The following is a 23,415-nucleotide window of genomic DNA, read 5'->3' as shown; positions in this document are numbered from 1 at the left end:
TGATCTTAGTCCATTGGAGGGATGGAATACAAGGTGTCATGCATGGTATACAAAATGGCCCTGGATTTCCCTTAGACAATACATAGACTTGTTGGATTTGGCTAAACCTACACAACACCGTCCCCAGGGTTTGGTAGCAAAATTTTGGTCTTTGAGTATATCTCTTTGCATTCTCATTTTTTAGATAAGAGTGTCCAACCAGCATGCCTGCCGAATCCCGACGATGTATTTGCATCAGGATCTCTGTGTATCGCTCTTGGTTGGGGACGACTACTGGAAAGTAAGAGACTTCAGCCATTGTATGTGGAAATAACTTAAAGGGGTTTTCCAGGATAAAAATATTGATGACCTTTACAATGGCTGGATCATCTGTATCACAATAGTGAAGATCCTAAACTTAGCTCCCCCATATATCACTAAACAGAGAATGGGACAGGAAAAAGGCAGCTCTATTCTCTATCTAGTGGTTAGATGTGGTTACTACATTTTATTTGCTACCAGTTATCTGTAGTACCCTGGTCTGACCACTACACAAGAAACGGTGCTGTCTGTATTAGGTTCCATTCTAAAACCAGTTGATCTTTGGAGGTGCACGGTGTTTGACCCCCACCACCGATCTGACCTCAAGGAATTATTATATGGATAAATTATAAATATTTTTTACCCCGGGAAAACCCCATTTAAGAAGTCTAATAATTACTAGACTGAACCATAAATTTGGTATTTCAGACGGCAAGTTGCCTAGCAGTCTGCAACAAGTTGCTTTACCTCTTATCGAGCCCAGAAGGTGCTTGCACATCATGGGAACTGTGGACCGGCGCTTGACCTTCGAGACAGCCGTCTGTGCAGGATACCCAGAAGGAGGGAGAGATGCATGTCAGGTGCGTGTCTATAAATAATAGATAATCATCCATATATGAATATACATATTAGCATACAAGGGCTTCAGGGGCGGGCCCAGTTTGCCTTCAAACAGCTTCAAGTGACCAGGGTCCCCTCTGAAACTCCTGTCCAATGGTGTTTGTTGAGCTATGATTGACATTTTCAGCTTCTGCTGGTGAAAATCTGACACATAAGTCCCGCCCCAGGTGCACTTGGGGGCTAATTTGCATAACCCTAAAAACATAATTATCTCTACACAGCTTCATGGGTTCGTTATCACAAAGGTCTCATTCTGCTCCTATTAAAGGCCCTTACTATTATTGGCCTGGAAGGAATTTTACACCCAATAGATTCCCTTTAAACTGTCTTGAGAAAGCAGCCATGTTTTTCTTATCTGAGTCTAAGAAATAAAGTTTTGAAGATTTGAACATTTATACATGATTTTTATCAGGGATGTCCTGCCAAGTCATCAGAATATTTTCAATGTTATCCTCACCTTTCGTCCCTAGTTGTTTCCCCTTTTTTTTGTTATTAGGGTGACTCTGGAAGCCCTTTGCTCTGCCAGCGCAGCCATGGAAGATGGGTTCTGATTGGTGTAACCTCCTGGGGATTGGGATGTGCTCGAAATTGGAAAGACAATGCCCAGTTGCCACTAGAAAAGAGAGGGTCTCCTGGTGTTTTCACGGATATTCAGCGACTTCTCAACTGGCTCAGTACAAACCTCAACCAAGGTTAGTGGTATGATATTATTACATTACTATTCCTGGAGTGACAGAACTTCTAAGTATTGTGATACTTGTCCTTCTGTTGACTCTTCTGCCTTGATCTTCCATGACCTCTAGTACTTAAAGGGAACCTGTCACCAGGAGACCCATTTTTAGCCCTCCCCCAGTCCCCACAGAGCATAGTACATACACTGCCAAAGTGTTTTTGTATAAAAAATAGGTTTTACAGAAAAAATGTTATATTGTACCTTTCATTAGCATCTGCTGTGTGACTGGGCAGTTGCCAATTGGGAGCGTCTGGAACGGAGCAGTCCCCCCCCCCCACCCTTGGGAAACATGTGACCTTTTCAAATATATGAATAACTCCCCACACTCGGGATTGGCTGTAGAGGAGCAGGGGGCGTCGCTAAGCCAAGTGATGGGTGTTTTCATATATTTGAAAAGGTCACATGGAGTAGCTGTTTCCCAAGGGTGGGGGGAAACTGCTCCTTTCCAGCCCCTCCCAATAGACAACTGCCTAGTCACACAGCAGATGCTAATGAAAGGTACAATATAACATATCTTTTTTTCTGTAAAACCAAATTTTAATACAAAAACACTTTGGCAGTGTATGTACTATGCTCTGTGGGGACTGGGGGAGTGCCAAAAATGGCTCTCCTGGTGACAGGTTCCCTTTAAGTCCTTTTATCTCCTATACACTGTGCTCATAAGGTGTCTGAAGGAGAGACATCAGATGTTAGATGCCAAACAAGGCATGAAGAAGAGACCTTAGATGTATTTGGCCATGTAGCTCATGAAGATACGACCTTATGCATGGAAATGGTCTCAAGAAGAGTCCTTGGTTGTTTTTGTCCATGCAATGCCTGTAGAAAAAAATGGCCATGAGATGTCTGAAGAAGAGGCTTCAGAGCTTTGTGGTCCTGCGTTTCCTGAAGAATAGTCCTTGGTCGAAGATACCATACATGTTTGTGATCATGAAACTTCAGAAGAAGAGACCTCAGGTGATTGTTGTTATGCGACACCCGAAGAAGACATCAAACGTTTGTGGTCATGCCCTGCTTTAAAAAGTTCTCAGGTGGTTGTGATCATCGAGTACCTAAAAACGACACCTCAGATTTTTGTGGACATAATGGGCCATACAATATCTGAAGAAGAAACTTTAAATCTTTGTGATCATTCATTCAACTCCTGAAGTAGGGACCTTAAATGTTTGTCATGAAATGAAATACCTGAAGAATAGTCATTGGATGTTTGTGGTCATGCAATGCCTAAAGAAGATCGTACATTTATGAGATGGTCCAAATCTTGAAAAACAGACCTCAGATGTATGTTGTTATGGTTCAGACCACAATTTTTTGTAGCCACACAATGGGGGTTATTTACTAAGGGCCCGATTCGCGGTTTCCCGACGTGTTACCCAAATATTTCCGATTTGCGCCGATTTTTTCTGTATTGCCCGGGGATTTTGGTGTACGCGATCGGATTTTGGCGCATCGGCGCCGGCATGCACGCAACGGAAATCGGGGGCATGGCCGAACGAAAACCCGACGGATTCGGAAAAACCGCCGCATTTAAAAAACAAAAAGTGTCGCGGAGCTTGCACTTACCTTCATTAGGAATAGGCCGGAGAACTTGAGTGCATTTCAGCGGACTTCAGCGCAGCAGCCCCACCTGGTGGACGTCGGAGGAACTACCTTAGTGAATCCTGGCCGGACCGAATCCACCGCAGAGAACGCGCTGCTGGATCGCGAATGGGCCGGGTAAGTAAATCTGCCCCAATGTCTGACAGAGAGACTTCAGGGCTTTGTGATCATGCAATGCCTGAAAACAAGACTTGAGCTTTTCTGGTCATACAATGGGGCAGATTTACTTACCCGGTCCGTTCGCGATCCAGCGGCGCCATCTCTGTGTTGGATTCAGGTCCGGCCGGGATTCATTAAGGTAGTTCCTCCGACGTCCACCAGGTGGCGCTGCTGCGCTGAAAAGCATCGGAACGCACTCAAATACACCGGACTATCCTGGATGAAGGTAAGTGCAAGCTCCGCGACACTTTTGGTTTTTTAAATGCGGCGGTTTTTCCGAATCCGTCGGGTTTTCGTTCGCCCCCTCCCCCCCCCCCCGATTTCCGCCACGTGCATGCCAGCGCCCATGCGCCAAAATCCGATCGCGTGCGCCAAAAACCCGGGGCAATACAGGGAAAATCGCTGCAAATCGGAAATATTCGGGTAACACGTCGGGAAAATGCGAATCGGGCTCTTAGTAAATGACCCACAATGTCTGAAGAAGAAACTTTAAATCTTTGTGATCATTCATTCAACTCCTGAAGTAGGGACCTTAAATGTTTGTCATGAAATGAAATACCTGAAGAATAGTCAATGGATGTTTGTGGTCATGCAATACCTAAAGAAGATCGTACATTTTTGAGATTGTCCAAATCTTGAAAAACAGACCTCAGATGTATGTTGTTATATTTCAGACCACGAATTTTTGTAGCCACACAATGTCTGACAGAGAGACTTCAGGGCTTTGTGATCATGCTATGACTTCTGAGGAAATCTTGTATTTTTTTTTACAATGCAATGTCTAGAGAAGAGATCTCAGAATTTGTGGTCCTGTAGTTTCTGAAATCCTCAAAATGAGTCCTCAAGTGTTTGCTGTTTTACAATTCCTGATGAAGCATCCTTGGATGTTCATGGTCATGAAATATCTGAAGACAATACATATGATGTCTTATGGTCGTGCCCTAAGACAGTGGTGGCTAACCTATGGCATGGGTGCCAGAGGTGGCACTCAAAGCCCTTTCTATGGGCACCCAGGCCATCACCAGAGAGGACTCCAGGTATCTTCCTGAAGTCCCAGACAGCCCAGGACTTGCTGTGCACAGAGCTATTTTATAGTGACAGTGCTACCTGGGACTACTGGAGGAGTGGGAAGGTGTGGACAGATCTGGATTATCATTGTAGCTCCTGCTCCGGTCCTGACAATTCTTCCTGTTTATGGGACCCTGGAGGGAAGCTATAATGATCATCCAACTTTCTTCTACTTTCTGCTTTATTGGAGTCCTCAGGTTCCTGATATGAATGAAAGCTGTGACAGAGAAGGGAGTATAAATCACAAATGAAATTTCTGTGTTGGCACTCTGCGATAAATAAGTGGGTCTTGGGTGTAGTTTGGGCACTCGGTCTCTAAAAGGTTCACCATCACTGCCCTAAGAAAAGATATTTCTGGTGATGCCCCGAGAAAAGAGCTTAGTCCTACACTTAAAAAAATATGTGTTCACCTTCAACTCATTAATGTATACATACTTTTATAGAGGCCGAAAGTATTTGGATGAAGATGTTTGATCAATGGCAATTCCATCCATTGAGCCCTTCTACGATTGTTGGAATAAGGATCCTATTTAACGTTCAAGCCACATCCACCACTGTTCTTGAGATCAGTGGAGCTCTCACAGTCAGACATAACATTTACCACCAATCCAATAGACAGATGATCCATGATTTAGGTTGAGGTTGATGGCTTGTAGGCTACAACACTTTTTGAGCATCTATTGATGATGATCTGAAGAACCTTTGATTTACAACAACTACATTTATATTTCTTTGTCTCCACCAGATAAATCTGAGTTTCCCGCACCTCAAGGTAACTACTATCTGCTTGCGCTCCTCTCCGCATGATATCAGCAGTCATTACAAGAGATTTCTATCATCTCATACAGTGCAGTGTAGTACCAAAGATGGAATACTGAAGGCAACAAATGGGGGCATATCTCTACCAAATGGCACCCGGAAATATTATTCTAATAATGAGTGAGTATTTTTGGGCAAGTTCTCTATGTTTGGGTCAGTGCTCTTTGGTCACAGATAATTTTTATTGATAATACATTAGGGGGAGTATATAAAGTTTTCTGGTGGACAAGGCATTTGTATAGGAAACTGTACAGGAGTAGAACAGGAATGGGGCAGGCAGGGGACAGGCTGGGGCGTGAATGTCGCAGCCCACCATATGCCAGAAAACTGGCAGGGACTATATCTAAAATCTCTGTCAGGTCACACCTGGTCTACATGTGACTGGAAGTAGATGCCTCAATAAGAGTGCACCCATGAGGTTATTAGTGGCACCTCCATAAGAGTGCACCCATGAGGTTATTAGTGGCACCTCCATAAGAGTGCACCCATGAGGTTATTACTGGCACCTCCATAAGAGTGCACCCATAAGGTTATTACTGTCACCTCCATAAGAGTGCACCCATGACGTTATTAGTGGCACCTCCATAAGAGTGCACCCATGAGGTTATTACTGGCACCTCCATAAGAGTGCACCCATAAGGTTATAATTGGCACCTCCATAAGAGTGCACCCATAAGGTTATAACTGTCACCTCCATAAGAGGGCACCCATGAGGTTATTACTGGCACCTCCATAAGAGTGCACCCATGAGGTTATTAGTCGCACCTCCATAAGAGTGCACCCATAAGGTTATAACTGGCACCTCCATAAGAGTGCACCCATAAGGTTATTACTGCCACCTCCATAAGAGGGCACCCAGGAGGTTATTAGTGGCACCTCCATAAGAGTGCACCCATGAGGTTATTACTGGCACCTCCATAAGAGTGCACCCATGAGGTTATTAGTCACACCTCCATAAGAGTGCACCCATGATGTTATTAGTGGCACCTCCATAAGAGTGCACCCGTGAGGTTATAAGTGGCACCTCCATAAGAGTGCACCCATGAGGTTATTAGTCACACCTCCATAAGAGTGCACCCATGATGTTATTAGTGGCACCTCCATAAGAGTGCACCCGTGAGGTTATTAGTGGCACCTCCATAAGAGTGCACCCGTGAGGTTATTAGTGGCACCTCCATAAGAGTGCACCCATGAGGTTATTAGTAGCACCTCCATAAGAGTGCACCCATGAGGTTATTAGTGGCACCTCCATAAGAGTGCACCCATGAGGTTATTAGTAGCACCTCCATAAGAGTGCACCCATGAGGTTATTAGTGGCACCTCCATAAGAGTGCACCCGTGAGGTTATTACTGGCACCTCCAAAAGAGTGCACCCATCAGGTTATTAGTGGCACCTCCATAAGAGTGCACCCGTGAGGTTATTAGTGGCACCTCCATAAGAGCGCACCCGTGAGGTTATTACTGGCACCTCCAAAAGAGTGCACCCATCAGGTTATTAGTGGCACCTCCATAAGAGTGCACCCGTGAGGTTATTAGTGGCACCTCCATAAGAGTGCACCCATGAGGTTATTAGTGGCACCTACATAAGAGTGCACCCATGAGGTTATTAGTGGCACCTCCATAAGAGTGCACCCATGAGGTTATTAGTGGCACCTCCATAAGAGTGCACCCATAAGGTTATTACTGGCACCTCCATAAGAGTGCACCCATGAGGTTATAAGCGGCACCTCCATAAGAGTGCACCCACAAAACTGTTAGTGGATAACACCATAAGAGAAATCCCATGAGACCCATGTAAGTAGATGCCTCCGTAGGAGTGCACCCATGAGACTGTTACTGGACGCCTTCATGTCATAAATGTCTCCCCAAAGAGTACTAGACCTCACCAATATGATTACCAGCCACAGTGGGTCCATAACAGTGCCAGTCACTTTGCCTCCATAAGATAAGTAAATAAGTGCTCCCACATGGTTCCCATATCTGTATCGTACCTACAGGCTCCAAAAATATTGAATTATTGTACTAGCAGCACTAATGTAGTTCAGGCTTGAGGACATTGTCTCTCCCTCTTACTAGTTACTGGGTAAGACATGGGTAGTACCAACTCTGCTGGTTGTCTGATCATTCAAGGCTGTACTAGCAGGACCTCCAGCAGTACCGAGAACAGATATTGTTTTATTGTACACTAAAATTAGGCCTTTGTTCCCCTAGAAAGTGTGTATGGACCGTTTCTGTCCCTAAGGGAAAGCGTATTCTGCTGATATTTGATCACTTTGACATAGAGTGGGATTACTCCTGTGACCTGGATTACCTGGTGATCTACTCGGCATTAGGACGTCTCATTGGTGAGTCCAATACTGTACGTATCCATATGGAGACCTCTTGTCTTGTAATATAGATATGGAATGTAATATGTGGCACCTAGGTCTATGTCCCTTTAGAAAATGTACCTGGCTCAATGGACCTCATTGTGTCTAAGGTCCATAATCATGTCAGGAGTTCATGGACCATCGTCCTGTTTGTTAGGACAGTCAAACCCAAACTCAACGCAACTCGGGTTACTCCATTACATACCTCACAATTTTTGTAATGGATAAATAGGGACATAAGATATGGTGGAAAATTGTCCTGTGAAAGAAGTCATGTTCTTTGATCCATCCTCAACTCCCTTGTATTTTCAAAAAACCCACACTGTATGATTCCCTCTTCCTTTGACCTCCACCCTGTATAATACGTCCTATCCTGTGGACCCCCAACACTGTTTAGCACCTCCTTCCAGTGGCCTTTACTGTGTCATGTCCCCTTGTAAACTGCATGTATAATACCATCAATTGTGGCCCACCAACCCATAATCCCACCTTCCCTTCCCCTCGCCCCACCTTCACCATAGAATGTACCACCTTCATATCAGCCCAACATCATTTTAGCCCAATGTTAATGCCAAGCCTCGGCCATTACCGATCACCGATCGGAGCATTACCCTGAAATTCATCTTGGATTTTCGGGAATACAAGACTGGATTTTCACAATCTTTTCCGGCAGTAGAGCCAAAACTTTACCCAGCCGTTAGGAACTTTTTGTATACAATTTTTAAAAATGAAGTGACCCTTAAATTGAAACCGGAAATGATTTCTTAAAAAAGTTATTTCCTAGGATTAGAGCATTAATGGCCTGTAGATATTTCCTCCCTTCCTGAAGCTCCCTCTTTTCAGTAGTCCTCTACTCATAGTACCCCTATTTCTGACTCACTTATAGTGCCCCCTGTTTTATCCCCCTCCATTTACTTAGAATGCCCTCTTTTTGTGTATACCCCCGATTTATAAACCCCCCTTTACTAGAGAGTTGTCAGTAAACTTCTCATTCGGTCAACATCTTTTCCAACCAACTTGTGTTAGCCAGTCTATACAAAAACATCAGGTTTGGCCAAGTCTCACGACATGATGGGATGTTCTTTTTCACTGTTTATAATGGAGCCATGACCATTGATGGGGCCATTGTCAATAAGATATAAAAAGACTCATGGACCTCATTGACTGTAGCAGGATCCGGGCTCGGAAGGGCTCACCAAAGTCCCAGCGGATCCTCCGATTGGCTCAAGCTCTAATCTAATAGTGGACCCCAGAGGTACAGCAGAAGACAATACATTTGGAGGCCAGTAGGGTCTATTTCCCATGAATGGAGGATGACCTCACATGAAAATTTGAGGTCATCCTCCATCCTCCATTCCTTGGGCCGAAGGAACTTCAGTCCTTCACTGATGGAATCCATTGATATACCAAAAAGACTAACAAAAACACTAAATGCAAGTGGGACCAGAACTTCTATTGTGCTGCGATCAACAAGTGATTGTAAAGTGTCTAATATTTCTTCTTTATTTCAGGTAAATTCTGTGGAGACGTCAAGCCTCGGCCATTATTGATCCCCGATTCGAGCATCACCCTGAAATTCATCTCGGACTTTCAAGAATACAAGACTGGATTTTCACTCTTTTTTCAGGGAGTGGAGCCAAACCTTTACCCAGGTGATGCTGCATTTTTAAAAATTAATTGACCATTTAACCTAAAATTATGCATTGGAAGTTGTTTTCCAACATCAGAGCTTTGATGGTCTGTAGGATATTAGGTGATCAATATCAGAATGATGGGTGCTCCAACACTATACTTATCCAGGGGTAAGGGCAAGGATAACCCAAAAAATACACAGCTCTGGCTACTAGTTCCAGTGTTGTGGTGTCCTTTTGGTCTTTGGCCGAAAAGTGGTAGCGGTCAGGAGACCTTACTCCAGTAGCCGGAGTAGAGTACCGTATTTTCCGGGCCATTAGGCGCACCGGAATATAAGGCGCATCAGTCCGATGTGCCTTATATATGGAATTATTCCATATATAAGGCGCATCGGACTATAAGGCGCAGGGTGGCCGGGGGCGTGGCAGAGGTCCGGGGGCGTGGCAGAGCGGAGATGCGGAGACCGGAGAGGTGAGCGGAGCGGAGACCGGAGAGGTGAGCGGAGACCGGAGAGGTGAGCGGGGAAGGGGGTCCCTTCAGGTGGAGGATGGCAGCGGACCCTACTTACATAGGTCCCCGCTACCGGAGACAGCAGATCTCCAGCGGGAACTGCAGACCGACGCGGCAGAAGTTGTTCGTGCCGCGTGGTCTGCAGTTCCCGCTGGAGATCTGCTGTCTCCGGTCTCCGGTAGCGGGGACCTATGTAAGTAGGGTCCGCTGCCCTGAGCCATACATAGGGCGCACCGGACTATAAGGCGCACTTTGGATTTCTAAGGAAATCCTAGGCTTTTATGTGCGCCTTATAGTCCGGAAAATACAGTAAGTGCAACTTTTTCTTAACCCTTCACCAGCTCCTAAAGTGGAATTAAAGGGAACCTGTCGGGGTGATTTGGCACACTATGGAGTCCTAATGGAGCAAATCATCCAGTATCACCCAGACATCGGTCCATGTTCACCATGACCGATATACTGGATCAGACTCTGATGGCTGGTCGTAGCTTTAATAAAACTGAGGCCGTACACCCAGGCTTCATTGTGCATGCACCAAACCAGCAGCACATGCGCAGTGAACCTGGGTGCTCTACGCCATCTTCAAGGTGCAGAGAGCTCCAGACAAAAATAAGGTTGGTTCCTTTTAATGCTGAAGCGATTTGGGACACTAAACTGCTGGTCCATAAGAATCTGTTGGTTGGTTTAGTGTCCCAAATAGCCCTTAACTACAAAAATGCTACAAAAACTTTGTGCCCTATCACAGATGCTATCAAAGTCCTAATATATCTACGTGGAGCAGCTTGGTCAAGACGGGGGTTTGGGTTTAGGAATGAGGTCCTCATGTTGTATTAATGGTGGGTGCTTTGTCTTCCAGATTCAGAATGTGGATCAGTCTCTGTCATCTTTGAGGAAGGAGAAATTCAAACCATGAATCATCCGCAAGAATACAGCAGCCTGGCCAATTGTCAGTGGGTCATCCATGGTCCTATGTATCACGTCATCAAGGTAATGGCCTCATTTAAAGGGATATTATGAGTCCTCATGACAAGAACTGGATCTACATAACTCAAATATGGAATAGGGAGTATGTCTCCTAGTAGGATTCCTTTCCATGCGTTTGGAATCTTAAAGCCATACAATTACCATGTATGGTTGGCTAGTAATTCTGGGAAAAGAATATGCAAATAATTTGGAAAAACTGTGCCTATAGTGTCACTTTAGGAAGCCAATACCCTGACTTTACATGATGTAGGATGAGAGCCAAAGGTCAAGACAGCTCTTTCTTAATTTTTACTTCTCATCAGTGCAGATCAGGAAACTGGTTTGGAGGGAAGAAGCCATAGACCTGGGTCAGGAAGGGTTATATAAAACTACAACAAATAGTAGAGTAGATCAGATGAATCAAATGGATCTGTCACTAGAGTATTTAAGACCGTCTATACATAGTGATCTATCAATCACAGCCCCCCGGGGGCAGCAGAACACCTGATGATTACAATGGACTCATATGAGTCCTATGTGGATTTTTCTTCTCTCCAAAAAATAAAAAAAACTTTTGTGTCCTTTTGGTTTTTGGCTTTATATTTTTCTTGCAGTTGACCTTTCTAGTGTTTGAGATTGAGCCTAGTAAAGACTGCATTTTTGATCGCTTGGTGGTGTATCATGACCTGCAAGAAACCATCATGGCAGGTAAGAATTGTCATTATTATAAAGAAATTTGCCTCACTTACAATCTGATAGTATCACTTTAGTTTTTTAAATACTATATAATTTTGTTCCCTACTGACCATGCAGAAGTGCAGACAGTAATAGGTATTGTCTCTGGAGAGTGGATCATATCTGCTGTTAGTAGCAGCAGGACTGTGAAATATTGATTTTTATTTCAGGATTGTAACTTCTGCAAGTCCTGACACTGCTGTACTCTGTGCGTAGAGCTGCCTCACAATCTCTCCCTTCTGCTCCTGCTTTGCTACTACAGCAGTCACTCAGAGCAGAAGGGAGGGAGGTGAAGCAGCTCAGAGCACAGCAGTGTAAGGACATTCCCAAAAACCTTAAATCATGGAATATAAATCTATATTTCACAGTCCTCTTTCTACTAACAACATACACAAAGGTATGATTACACATCTCTCCAGGAATAATATTGGCTGCACAGAGCACAGCTGTGTGAGGAGATGCCCCCAGTGCACTTGAAGAATCTACAATCCTGGAATCTTAATACATGTTTCACAGTCCTGCTTCTACTAAAGAAAGGAAAGATTACCAAGATCTACACCTAACACTGGCTCTATGACTGCATGGTCAGACTTGCTTACAGGCTCCCTATACATCAGCAGGTGATGTTCTTTATACTTTATTTCCTTTTAGGAAAGTTCTGTGGATTTACCCTTCCAGACCCAGTATTAAGTTCCTCCAATGTCATGCAGATCACGTTTACCTCTGATCATAGTGGGAATTATATTGGGTTTCAAGCGACCATTTCCTTCATCCCTTCATCTAGTAAGAATTCCCTTCACATCTATCTATCTCATATCTATCTATCTATCTACCTATCTATCTATCTATCTATCTATCTATCTATCTATCATGTATCAATCTATCTATCTATCTCATATCTATCTATCTATCTATCTATCTATCTCATATCTATCTATCTATCTATCTATCTATCATGTATCAATCTATCTATCTATCTCATATCTATCTATCCATCTATCTCATATCTATCTATCTATATCCTATCTTTCCTGATCGTCTCAGGGGCAGCACATGCTTCCCATTTGTGTGTGCTGCCCCTGGACTCCAGGAAAAGAAAATTTCGGGGTAAGTAAATTTTTGTTTTCCTGATCATCTCAGGGGCAGCACACACAAATGGGAAGCATGTGCTGCCACTGGACTCCAGGAAAAGAAAATTTCGGGGTAAGTAAATTTTTGTTATCTCCTATATATCTGAGCTTTTCTCCTATATTCCAGGAAATATTAAGCCTGGTATACAGTTAAACGAAAATTATCATCCAAGGACAAGTGACGAAACACCAGAACACTATGGCAAGTCATTTTTTCAACTGTTGACCACAAGGTTTGCATATGGCACCAAATTGTCATATTGTCCCTCATTTTGTTCTCATTTACCTGTGACATGGAACATTACTGTTCCAATACATAATCTAAATATCCTGGCCTAAAACAAAATGGTTTGTTGGCAAATCTGACACCCAAAACCGGGCACCAACAGTCCCTGCTGGGCACCAACCATCATTAATGGATACACTGACTAGAACTACCTAACACACTTTTGCTCAGTCTTCAGGATTGAACAAATCACTCTAAACTATAGACCAGGCTTTATAGGGCGGCTGACCAAAGATAGTTGTACTCCAACCCTCCTGAGGACCTTCTCCATACATGACCGTCCTTGACAGAGTATTACTTCAGCCTCTCAATCTACCAAAGTACCAATCCCCTAGTACTAAAGCCCATTCTGGTCACAGGTTCACCAATACTTTTCCACTAGAAAGTATTCATGGAGCAAACACAGATTCCCTTGACAATGACACCACATGTAGACCATCCACACTTGGCTTCAAGGCTACAAAACCATCCTGGTGTCTACAGAAGCTACCGGCCTTGCGTGGCCCTGTGTTTAGGCTTCTAAACTGAATCTAAACCAGGTTGTATCTGAAGAAACTCAAGCATCTTCCACTTAGAGATACTATTAATGATTGGTTGATTGTGTCCTAGATGAGGTTTGTGGTACCTCTTCAGTCCCACCAAGATTCAACCATCGGAGCATAGCTACCGCAGAAGAGGCGAACCCCAACTCATGGCCCTGGCACGCCAGCGTCAATTTTGGTAATAAACATGTCTGTAATGGAGCAGTTGTTTCTGAGAACTTAGTCCTCACATCTGCCAACTGCGTTGCAGGAAGGTAGGTGGCCATGTGCCAAGTTTTATATGTACTTACCAGGCGTTATCTTTTTGACAATTTTGACGTTGCTTTGTCACGTTTCAGAGAGGCCTTCCGAAGTGTGGGACTGATTGTCGCTGGACTACACGATCTAGAGTCATCAAGTCAAGCTCAGGTATGAATCCTTGCAGAACGTCTACTTCCTTTTCATCTTGTGAACTTATATTTAGTTGGGCCATGGAGTCTCTCCTAGCCTTAAAGGGCCAGCATCTTCTTGATTGGCGCTGGCTAATCCGGCTCGCCCTTATAATCCGGCACCTCCCTTACTGCCTCGCCGGATCTTCTGTGCCCCGAGGAACTTCCATGGTTTCTCCAAGACACCAGCTCTCCTCCGAGGACCTGTCCGTTCGTGTCTGCCAGGGTTGTGTGCCAGCTGCCTACTTGCCTGCCGTGAGTTCCTGCTCATCCTTCCAAGCCGTACTCCTGCTGTCATCCCAGGTTCGGACTGTGTCCTACACCCCCTGTTTCCCTGGCTGCCACCACGGGCCTAGTATCACCCGTGGAACGACCTTGTGGGACCCCGCCAAAGCAAGACCATCCCACTTTGCTGAGGGCTCTGGTGAAGACCATGTACCACTTAGACTCCGGTCCTGGGTGTCGGCTAGTACCATCTTCACCTCCCGCGGTGGTTCAGAGGGTCCACTGGTCCACAGACTCCTTGGTCCGGACTCTTCCTTCCTCGTACTTCCAAGTACCTTCCGTTGTCTGTGTACCGTGACAGTATGATGATCCTTTAGGTCAGTTTTGAACCCCGTTTAGGACCCTCATCTAGTAGCCTCATCTAAGTGGAGAGCATTCAACGGGCGCTTAAGATGGCCAAAGAAATTAAACTTATTTCAGCCAATACCAACAATTCAGGTCCCTTAGATAGGAAAAAAAGTGGATTTTGCTCTCTGGAGGACTAGGCACATGCATGTGTTGTAGAGAAAACTTAAATTCTCTAGACCCATATTGGCCAAAATCACCAATTTCAGTGGGAACTGCTAGCCTTTTGGTGCTTTGCTGAACAAACATATATGTAAATGAGGCTAGCTCTTTCTTACAGGTCTATGGTCAGCCTTATTTCCCTGTTTTTGGCGGTGAAGGACATTTGAACACTGTCAGGTTCTCCTACAGATCAAAACTCATCACCAATGGTCCCATCAAGCGACATGGAGTTTTCTCTAACTTTCCAATACTTTTTGCCTTTTCAGAAGCAACCAGTGAGGAAAATTATCATACACCCTCGATATAACCCTTCGTCTAAGAATAACGACTTTGCCCTGATACAACTACAAAGGCCATTCCAGTACAACTCTTATGTAAGACCCATATGTCTACCATATGGCCATAGCAAGATGGAGCCTTCTGACCTAGGTGTGGTAACTGGATGGCATCTTAATGGTGAGCATGAGGTCCTCTTAAAATGTCTTAGCACTACTATGCAATTCAATACCTATGGGATCTATTGATGTCTGGATGTCTTTGAAGATGATGACTGTATACAATGAGTTAGTATATCACCAATTGACTTTGATCCGTACCTTAAAAACTTTCCTTTCCAGTGAAATTATCGTCAAAACTTCAGCAGCTGGAAGTCCCGGTGCTTCTGGATGACGTTTGTAAAAAATTGAATGGTGGCATCACGGACAGCATGTTTTGTGGTGGGACCATCTCAGGAGAAGACAGTGCTTCCTGCTTAGTAAGTATTATTTTTCGTGACAGCTGACCAGCCCAAACATTGGTTCTGTTTTTGTAAGGTGTATGATAGACTGATTAGGCATTGGCACAGCGGGGAAGACCATTCCCAAAAAGTCAAGCTTTGAAATAAGACGTTGATGTTATCATTGTCATCAACAGGGCACAACGACTTCTGATATGGTGATTCCGTTGTATTTCTACCCCTTTCCGCTTTTCTTTAGTGAACTAGTTCCTATGACAGATGAACCTTCCCAGTACCTCGTGCCAAATTCTTCTGCTCCTAGGGAGGGCGGTCACTGTGTCATGGTGGACTCCATCTCCGAGACACAATGACCTGGCTCCGCTCCCTGTTCTTCATGGTTCCTTTGTGCTCTTTATTCCCATGTGAATGAGTTTTAAGAATATAAATAGAACTATAGTGATTTTCCTCTGGAATTGGATAATCCGCAGATTCTGATAATCCAGTAGGGAATAATAAACTAAGGTCCAAGTCATAGGTAGATGTTCCTTCGTCCTTGTCAAAGGTACAGTCTCTCTATTCCCTTCCTAACATATTGGGGCAGATTTACTCCAGCGGCACGTTCCCGAAGCTGATTCGGGTTCTGCCGGGATTCCCTAGGTGCCCGATGTCCACTAGGTGTCGCGGCAGCGCTGAAGTCTGCCGTAATTCACCTCCTCCATCTCGGTGTATGTGAGTGCTTATGTGAGTGCTATTTTTGCGACATAAATTTAAACTCCACGTTTTTTCTGAATCCGTCGGGTTTTCCGACGGCCACGCCCCCTGATTTCTGATGCGTAAAAGCTGGCGCCGTGCGCCAAAGTCCCAGTGCAATTCGGTGCAAATTGGAAACATTCGGGAAACCCGGCAGAAAAACGCGATTCGGAACCTTAGTAAATGTGCCCCATTGTGGCCATACTGGACATCCTTTTGTGTCCTTATCTGAGGGTAAGTCCATGAGTGAAATTTCGGCTTTTTAAGCTGAGAGAATCAGAATGAGTGTAATAGAGCCCATAGAAGGGTTGTAGAGGGCATCCAATTCACAGTTAATGAACTACCAAAAAATATCTTTCTTTGCTCCCAACCATATCTGCGCCTGACCAGGGACCCAAATTGTAGACTTCAACACATCCTGAGATCCTTGCTCCCAGGAATTCACCATCTCTCTCTAAAGAACCAATTTGGGGGACTGGACACCCCCTCATCATGCCAGTCCAGCCCCCTTAACACCTCTTTTTGCCACCAAGAACCCCTCCTAACTCCACCGATGCAACAAAGTTGGGACCAACCACCAGGGTGTCTACTGACTACGCTCATGGCAGTTTTTGGGGACAAAAACTGTGGGCCGGTGAATCTTTGTGTATGTTATGGTAAAGCCTCTCCCCTCTGCTTCCTGAGAACACATGCACACTCAGCTCAGAATGTTGGGTGGTGAAGCTCTCAGCTCATGTGTATTTCCAGTCTTACACCTTGGAATATTAAAGCAGGGAAGGACCATAGTTGATACTTTCTGTATCCATATACAGGAGGAAGAGCAGCTCTGGGGAAACAAACTTCTGCTTACTTGTTAAAATTTGTATTTTTTTTTTACTTTTAAAGTGTCAATAATAAGTCCCTTTGTTATAGGCGCAGTCTGGAGCACCGCTAGTTTATCTGTCTGATTCAGGGAACTACTTTATCTATGGCATTGTCAGCTGGGGCGTGGGGTGCAGTGAAAACCCCAAACCTGGAGTGTACAGTAAAGTCTCTTCAGCGGTTCAATGGATAAGTGACATGATTGACTCAGGTAAGTGCAGCATTAGTTGGTAGGAAGTACCAAATTCTTGACTTAAAGGGGTTGTCCAGAGGTGGAAAAACATGGCTGCTTTCTTCCAGAAACAGCTCCACCCCTGGCCATGGGTAGTATGTGGTAATGCAGCTAAGCTCCATTCATCTCTATACAGCTACTATGGTACAAGCCATGGTCAGGGGTGTCACTGTTTTTGGAAGAAAGTAGCCATGTTATTAAACCTCCAGACATCTCCTTTAAAGGGGTTGTCTGGCAATTGGACATCAATAGAATAAGTCATGAATATCTTGTCAGTGAGGATTTGTCACCGACTTGAAAACTATCACAGAAAACAGGAATAGCTCCATTATTTATGTAGTGGCCAAGGCAGGTAACAGCAGCTCAGCTCTTATTTGAAATGAATAGGAGTGGACTGCAGTAACAGACATAGCCACAACAAAATGTATGGCGACTAGAGCTCAGCTGTCTGGTGGGAGACCACCACTGATGTGATCTTTAAAGGAAATCTACCATCAGAATCCATCATGATAAACCAGGGACATTACTCATAGATCCATGGTCACCTTCCTTCTAAAATTATGCTAATTAACCCATATGGCTCCTGGGAGTGGTACCAGAGCCCCTACGTGATGTAGCTTCACAGGCTGTTACACTGTGCAGAGCTTGCCTCCCCCCCCCCCTGCACTTCCCTGCTGCTGCTAGATTAGACAGGCAAAGGGAGGAGGAAGAGAGCAAGGGTTCGGTTGAGACATGTTTTGCACATTGTAACAACATGTGAAGCTGCAGCACTGATGGGCTCTGGTACCACCCTCCAGGCTCATTTACATAATTTTATACGTTGACTTTAGAAGGATGGAGGCCATAACAAATATAATATGATTAGCACAGTCACGGTGCCTGGATCTATGAGTAAGTGTCCTGGTTGATCATGACGGATTTTGATGGTAGATTTCCTTTAATAACTTCAACCCCTTAAATATAAAACTTTTTGGTTACTATTTTCAGCTCAGAATACTAAATACACTGGGAATGAGCCGCGCCAATCACTTACTCGTCTGGATGAGCTTCTAAACCAAGCACAGGAAAAATCGCTACGGCCAGGTACTGATATTTCTATGTGTGTGTGGCCAAGTGTGCATGTCCATGGAAGAGATAGCACGTAGACTGTAAGCTCTTGGGAGCAAGGCCCTGACTCCTATGATTTCATATAACTGTGTGTGCTCTGTAATGTAGTATTTTATTTCTATACGTCCCCTATGTTCTTAAAGCGCTACATACAGCCTTGCAGCACTGGGGACCTGGGTTCAAGTCCCATCCAGGTCAACATCTGCAAAGAGTTTGTATGTTCTCTCCGTGTTTGCATGGGTTTCCTCCGGGTCCTCCAGTTTCCTCCCACACTCTAAAACATACTGGTAGGATGATTAGATTGTGAGCCCCATTGGGGACAGGGACCGATTTGCCATGCTTTGTGCAGTGCTGCGTAATCTGTGTGCGCTATATAAATATTAGAATTATTATTATTATTATTATTATTATTATTATTAAACAACCACCAAATAAAAACATCATAGTCTAGGGCAGTGATTTTCAACCAGTGTGCCGTGGCACACTAGTGTGCCGCGACACATGGTCGGGTGTGCCCCGGGGAAAGTTCCCCAAACTATGGTGCCCCCTGTGTTTTGTTTCCCGGCAATGTGCAGCGATGTAAAATGAGAAATACTATAGTCATGAGGCTGGAGTACTACAAGTACCAGCTCATATGCTGAGTATATGAGCTGGCACTTGTACTCTGGCCTCATGGCCATAGTACTTCTCATTGTACCCCTTTATATTGCAGTATATGAGCCACATAATAATCAGCACCATATACTAAAAACAGGGAGAAACTGAGAACTGTTGAGGAAGAGGTTTCACACTCACTCACTGAGTAAAATAAATTTAGAATCTATATTATTAACTATATGTATAATATGACTGCTTTAGTGACATTTTGTGCTATTTTGGTTCGTGGTGTGCCCCAAGTATAAAAAGTGTGCCGCGGCTCAAAAAAGGTTGAAAATCACTGGTCTAGGGAATGCTTTAATCTTTCCAGACATTCATTTCATATTTCCAAACCAACTAATATTTTAGAGAAAGTTCAGTTTTTATAGTTATCCACATGAGCTTCTTGGCGCAGTAGGTGCCAAGGGGTGTGGCCTGAGAGGTAGGTGAGGGGTAGCATCTTCATTGCTATGCCCAGCCATAAGTGTAATATCCCATCATTTCCTATATCAGTAGTTGTCTTTCTGTCTCATTCACTATTCCCGTGTGTACATTTTAGCTACAACTTAAAGGGCTTGTCCACTTTCAGCAAATAATTAATATTGATTGTGTATTGAGAAGTTATACAATTTTCCAATACACTTTCTGTATCAATTCCTTATGGTTTTCCAAATCTCTGCTTGCTGTCCTTCTATAGGAAGCTTCTATGTTTACTTCCAGTGGATAAAAATCTGCCTACGGTCATGTGATGTCACACAAGTGCACAAGGCATTCGTATCACACGGTTCTGATTACTCTCTGGCTGTGATACTAATGTCTCGTGCACCTGTGCGACATCACATGTCCGTGGACATAGAAGCTTTCTATAGCAGGACAGCAAGCAGAGATCTGGAAAACTGTGAGGAATTGATACGGAAAGTGTATTGGAAAAATGTATACATTTTTACTGCACAATTAATATCAATTATTTGCCGAAAGTGGACAAGCCCTTTAAGTCTCCTTTTACATATGGACGCTGGGACCTGGGCGTAGCATATGTATGGCTGGAGAGGGTGCGTTCACACGTTGCGTTTTGGTTGCGTTTTCATTGCGTTTGAAACGCATATACAACAGCTGATGAGAGGTGATTTGCCTAATGACATTACCGCTTACGTTTGTAAATACAATGTTAACACATGTGTTAACATCGCGTTTATGATGCGTTTTGTAAACGGAAATGTTAACAGTGATGTAATTAGGCAAATCACCTCTCCTCAGCTGTTGTGTATGCGTTTCAAATGCAATGAAAATGCAGGTCAAAACGCAACGTGTGAACGCGCCCTTAAGTATAGCGAAACATAGAGCACACTGTAATTATTTTCTGGCGATTGCACAATATGATGACACACGTCACCATACACACTCACCGTACCGTGTCGTCCGCAATGCATCCATGTAGCATATGGCCGCTTGCACGTATGCGCCGCCGTTTGTTCACAACGCGTTTCGTGACACAAGAATGTGTTCTTAATTTATTTTCTCGACCACAGAATTCCTACCACGGACACAGAATTGACAGTTGTCACCACAAAATCTATTCTGTGCTAACAAAAATACCTTTTGTCATTACACGAAATCATTTTTTTTGCGTAGACAAAATCAATTAAGTTTTTTACAGAATGCGCAAAAAAAAAAAATTCATTCTTTGTCACTAAATTAAAAAAAAAATCTGTGCCGCCGCGTAAATTTTGTGTCCGCAAAAATGAATTCTATGTCACAAAAAAACCCCACAAAATAATTTTTTTGCTCACTGTTTATTATGTAAGCATAAAATAAATTTGTAGTCGTTTTGGGAAAATGTCATGTATTTTGTCGCCACGCAGAGTATTTTGTGAACACGAAATTATTCTGTGCGTACAAAATGCACCGTGGACCAAATGGCACCCCCTATGCATGAGACCTCACAGTGCAATGACATAGATGTAGATGTCTATACAGGCAGTCCCCTACTTAAGAACACCTGACTTACAGACGACCCCTAGTTACAAACGGACCTCTGGATGTTGGTAATTTACTGTACTTTAGTCCTAGGCTACAATAATCAGCTGTAGGAGTTATAGAAGGTGTCTGTAATTAAGATTTATTTTTAAATCTGGTTCTTATGACAACCCAACATTTTTAAAATCCAATTGTCACAGAGACCAAAAAAGTTCTGGCTGGGATTACAATAATAAAGTATACAGTTCCGACTTACATACAAACTCAACTTAAGTACAAACCTACAGAACCTATCTTGTATGTAACCCGGGGACTTCCTGTATGTCTCTATTTACAGAGCATCTTCCATCCAATGCTTCCGGCTCTACGCAGGACGTCTACGTGGCTTGTAAAGATGTTATGGCGCTACAGTCTCCGGGGGAGATTAAATTGGTGACCATTAGTCAGGACGATCCCGAAAGCGTCAGGTAAACGCGACAAAATCAATTTTTAAAAATTATTATTATATAACGGCTCTGTCTGGCAAAGTGCGGTTACTGTCCTGTATTCCTTATGACAATACTAAAGAAAAAGATGGGATACGTACAAATGAGCCCTGTAATCCCTCCCACGTACAGACAATATTAAGGAATATGAAAATAAATGTACAAGATGACAACAAGTATCCAAAATACAAGTGGAGGTGAAGAAAAAATGTAATCAATAGTAAATCAATAGCAAGATGATGCTGAATCTAGGATAACCTGGTGATCAAAGCAAGGCTGCCTGTAAAAGAATGCAATGCCGCTCTGTAGGGCAGTGCATAAACGATGCCTATCCAAACTAAGGTGAATTCCAATAAAACAGGCAGGCCAAGTCAGACGGGGAGGGATGTGGAGCAGACCCCACGCGTATCGTCACCTCACTGGTCAGGGCCGGCTCCAGGTTTTAGTGGGCCCCTGGGCGACAGAGCCTTAGTGGGCCCCTCCGTGGGCCGCCCTCCAGTGGCCACACTTCCCCCCCCTCCCCACACACTGACCACCCCCCCTCCCCTGCGGACACACTGACCACCCCCCCTCCCCTGCGGACACACTGACCCCCCCAACCTCCCCCTGCGGACAAACTGACCCCCTCACCCCCCCCCCCCTGCGGACACACTGACCCCCCCCCCCCCTGCTGACACACTGACCCCCTTCTCCCCCTGTATACACAGTGACCCCATCCCTCCCCCCGCGGAGACACTGACCCCCCCTCACCCCCTGTATACACACTGACCCCATCCCAACCCCCGCGGACACACTGACCCCCCCCTCTCCCCCTGTATACACACTGACCCCATCCCTCCCCCCTCCCCCTGCGGACACACTGAAACCCCCCCTCCGGGAAAGAAGTATTTTACCTGTCCTGGTTCCCCCGGCGCAGCACCTGCAGCTGTCTTCGGCCTGGGCCTCCCGTACGCGCCGGCTCTGAAGCCGGCACACGTGACCCGATGACGTCATCATGTGCGCCGGCTTCAAAGCCGTCGCATACCCTGCGGAGCGCCGCATCGTGGGAACCGGGACAGGTGAGTTTTAGATTCTGCCTCTATGCTGCGCTCCCGACCAGCGCAGCATAGAGGCAGAAAAATGATCGATCCGGATGGTGATCAATTGTACCAGTGTCTCATAGAGACACTGGTACAATTGATCCGGGGGCCCGAGTGGGCCCCTCCAGTACCCCGGGGCCCCAGCACTTGCCCGGGTTGGCCGGGTGCTGGCGCCGGGCCTGTCACTGGTGACTTCCTCAGGGGTAAGTGTCCTGTATTCCTGTCACCAGGCTCTGCTGTAGTATCAGGAGTGGTGAATCTGTGAATGGAATCGTAATATAGAATTGAATCTATAGGGGGCAGTCATGAGGTGAAAATAAATAACTGACATGCACAGCCGCTTGTGCTCCACTTGAGGGCAGTAAACATTATGGAGAGGACAGGAGTGTAGCACTGAAGAGGGGGCACGTGGGTGACATGTTTTTTTTTTTGGGGGGGGGGGAATATGTGTGGCATTACTGAGGGGTCAGCTGTTTTTTTTTTTAAAGGGATTCTGTCTCCAGATTTTACCCCATAAACTAGCAGCCCCCTCAGGTAGTTGATGAAGAGTCCTTTCTCTGAAATCCCAACCGTTTTATAAAAAAAATCTGCATGTGACAATGAGCAGAGAAGAGTCAGATTTTGCCTGAGATGAGTCAATTTTAGAGGCCGGAGGGAGGAGAGCGTCACTTGAGATGTAGAAACCTGATTCGTCTAACGCCCCTCACATCTCCCATCTTATTCCAGGTGCCAGTTGATAATCCAGGCCCCGAAAGATCAGTTTATTTTGCTGAACTTTAAAGGGTTGAATACGTCCTGCGAGCATCACTCCCTGGTCGTCTACGAGGGGGACACTAGCAATAAGACTATTAAAGGTAAGATCTATTCAGAAATGTTTAAGGGGGTTGTAC

At 44.7% G+C, this 23,415-nt stretch overlaps 1 protein-coding gene across 1 annotated transcript in view; it reads left to right on the top strand.

Moving 5' to 3' along the window:
• The window catches only part of LOC140070265 (ovochymase-2-like), a 32,422-nt gene that overhangs the window by 6,000 nt on the left and 3,007 nt on the right, over positions 1 to 23,415 (top strand). Inside the window, exons 5-23 of the mRNA XM_072116617.1 lie at positions 185 to 280; positions 730 to 881; positions 1,418 to 1,613; positions 5,223 to 5,249; positions 5,326 to 5,416; positions 7,508 to 7,641; positions 9,177 to 9,317; positions 10,664 to 10,794; positions 11,385 to 11,478; positions 12,157 to 12,288; positions 12,763 to 12,968; positions 13,518 to 13,717; positions 13,802 to 13,871; positions 14,950 to 15,139; positions 15,301 to 15,437; positions 17,061 to 17,220; positions 18,229 to 18,324; positions 21,299 to 21,428; positions 23,252 to 23,379. Of these exons, the coding sequence (XP_071972718.1) occupies positions 185 to 280; positions 730 to 881; positions 1,418 to 1,613; positions 5,223 to 5,249; positions 5,326 to 5,416; positions 7,508 to 7,641; positions 9,177 to 9,317; positions 10,664 to 10,794; positions 11,385 to 11,478; positions 12,157 to 12,288; positions 12,763 to 12,968; positions 13,518 to 13,717; positions 13,802 to 13,871; positions 14,950 to 15,139; positions 15,301 to 15,437; positions 17,061 to 17,220; positions 18,229 to 18,324; positions 21,299 to 21,428; positions 23,252 to 23,379 (2,511 nt within the window). The remainder of the gene's footprint in view (positions 1 to 184; positions 281 to 729; positions 882 to 1,417; positions 1,614 to 5,222; positions 5,250 to 5,325; positions 5,417 to 7,507; positions 7,642 to 9,176; positions 9,318 to 10,663; positions 10,795 to 11,384; positions 11,479 to 12,156; positions 12,289 to 12,762; positions 12,969 to 13,517; positions 13,718 to 13,801; positions 13,872 to 14,949; positions 15,140 to 15,300; positions 15,438 to 17,060; positions 17,221 to 18,228; positions 18,325 to 21,298; positions 21,429 to 23,251; positions 23,380 to 23,415) is intronic.

This window comes from Engystomops pustulosus, chromosome 7, assembly GCF_040894005.1.
Source record: "Engystomops pustulosus chromosome 7, aEngPut4.maternal, whole genome shotgun sequence".
In the NCBI taxonomy this organism is placed as follows: Eukaryota; Metazoa; Chordata; class Amphibia; order Anura; family Leptodactylidae; genus Engystomops; species Engystomops pustulosus.
The sequence above is the reverse complement of the archived record's forward strand: the minus strand, read 5'-3'. Positions and strand labels throughout refer to the sequence as shown.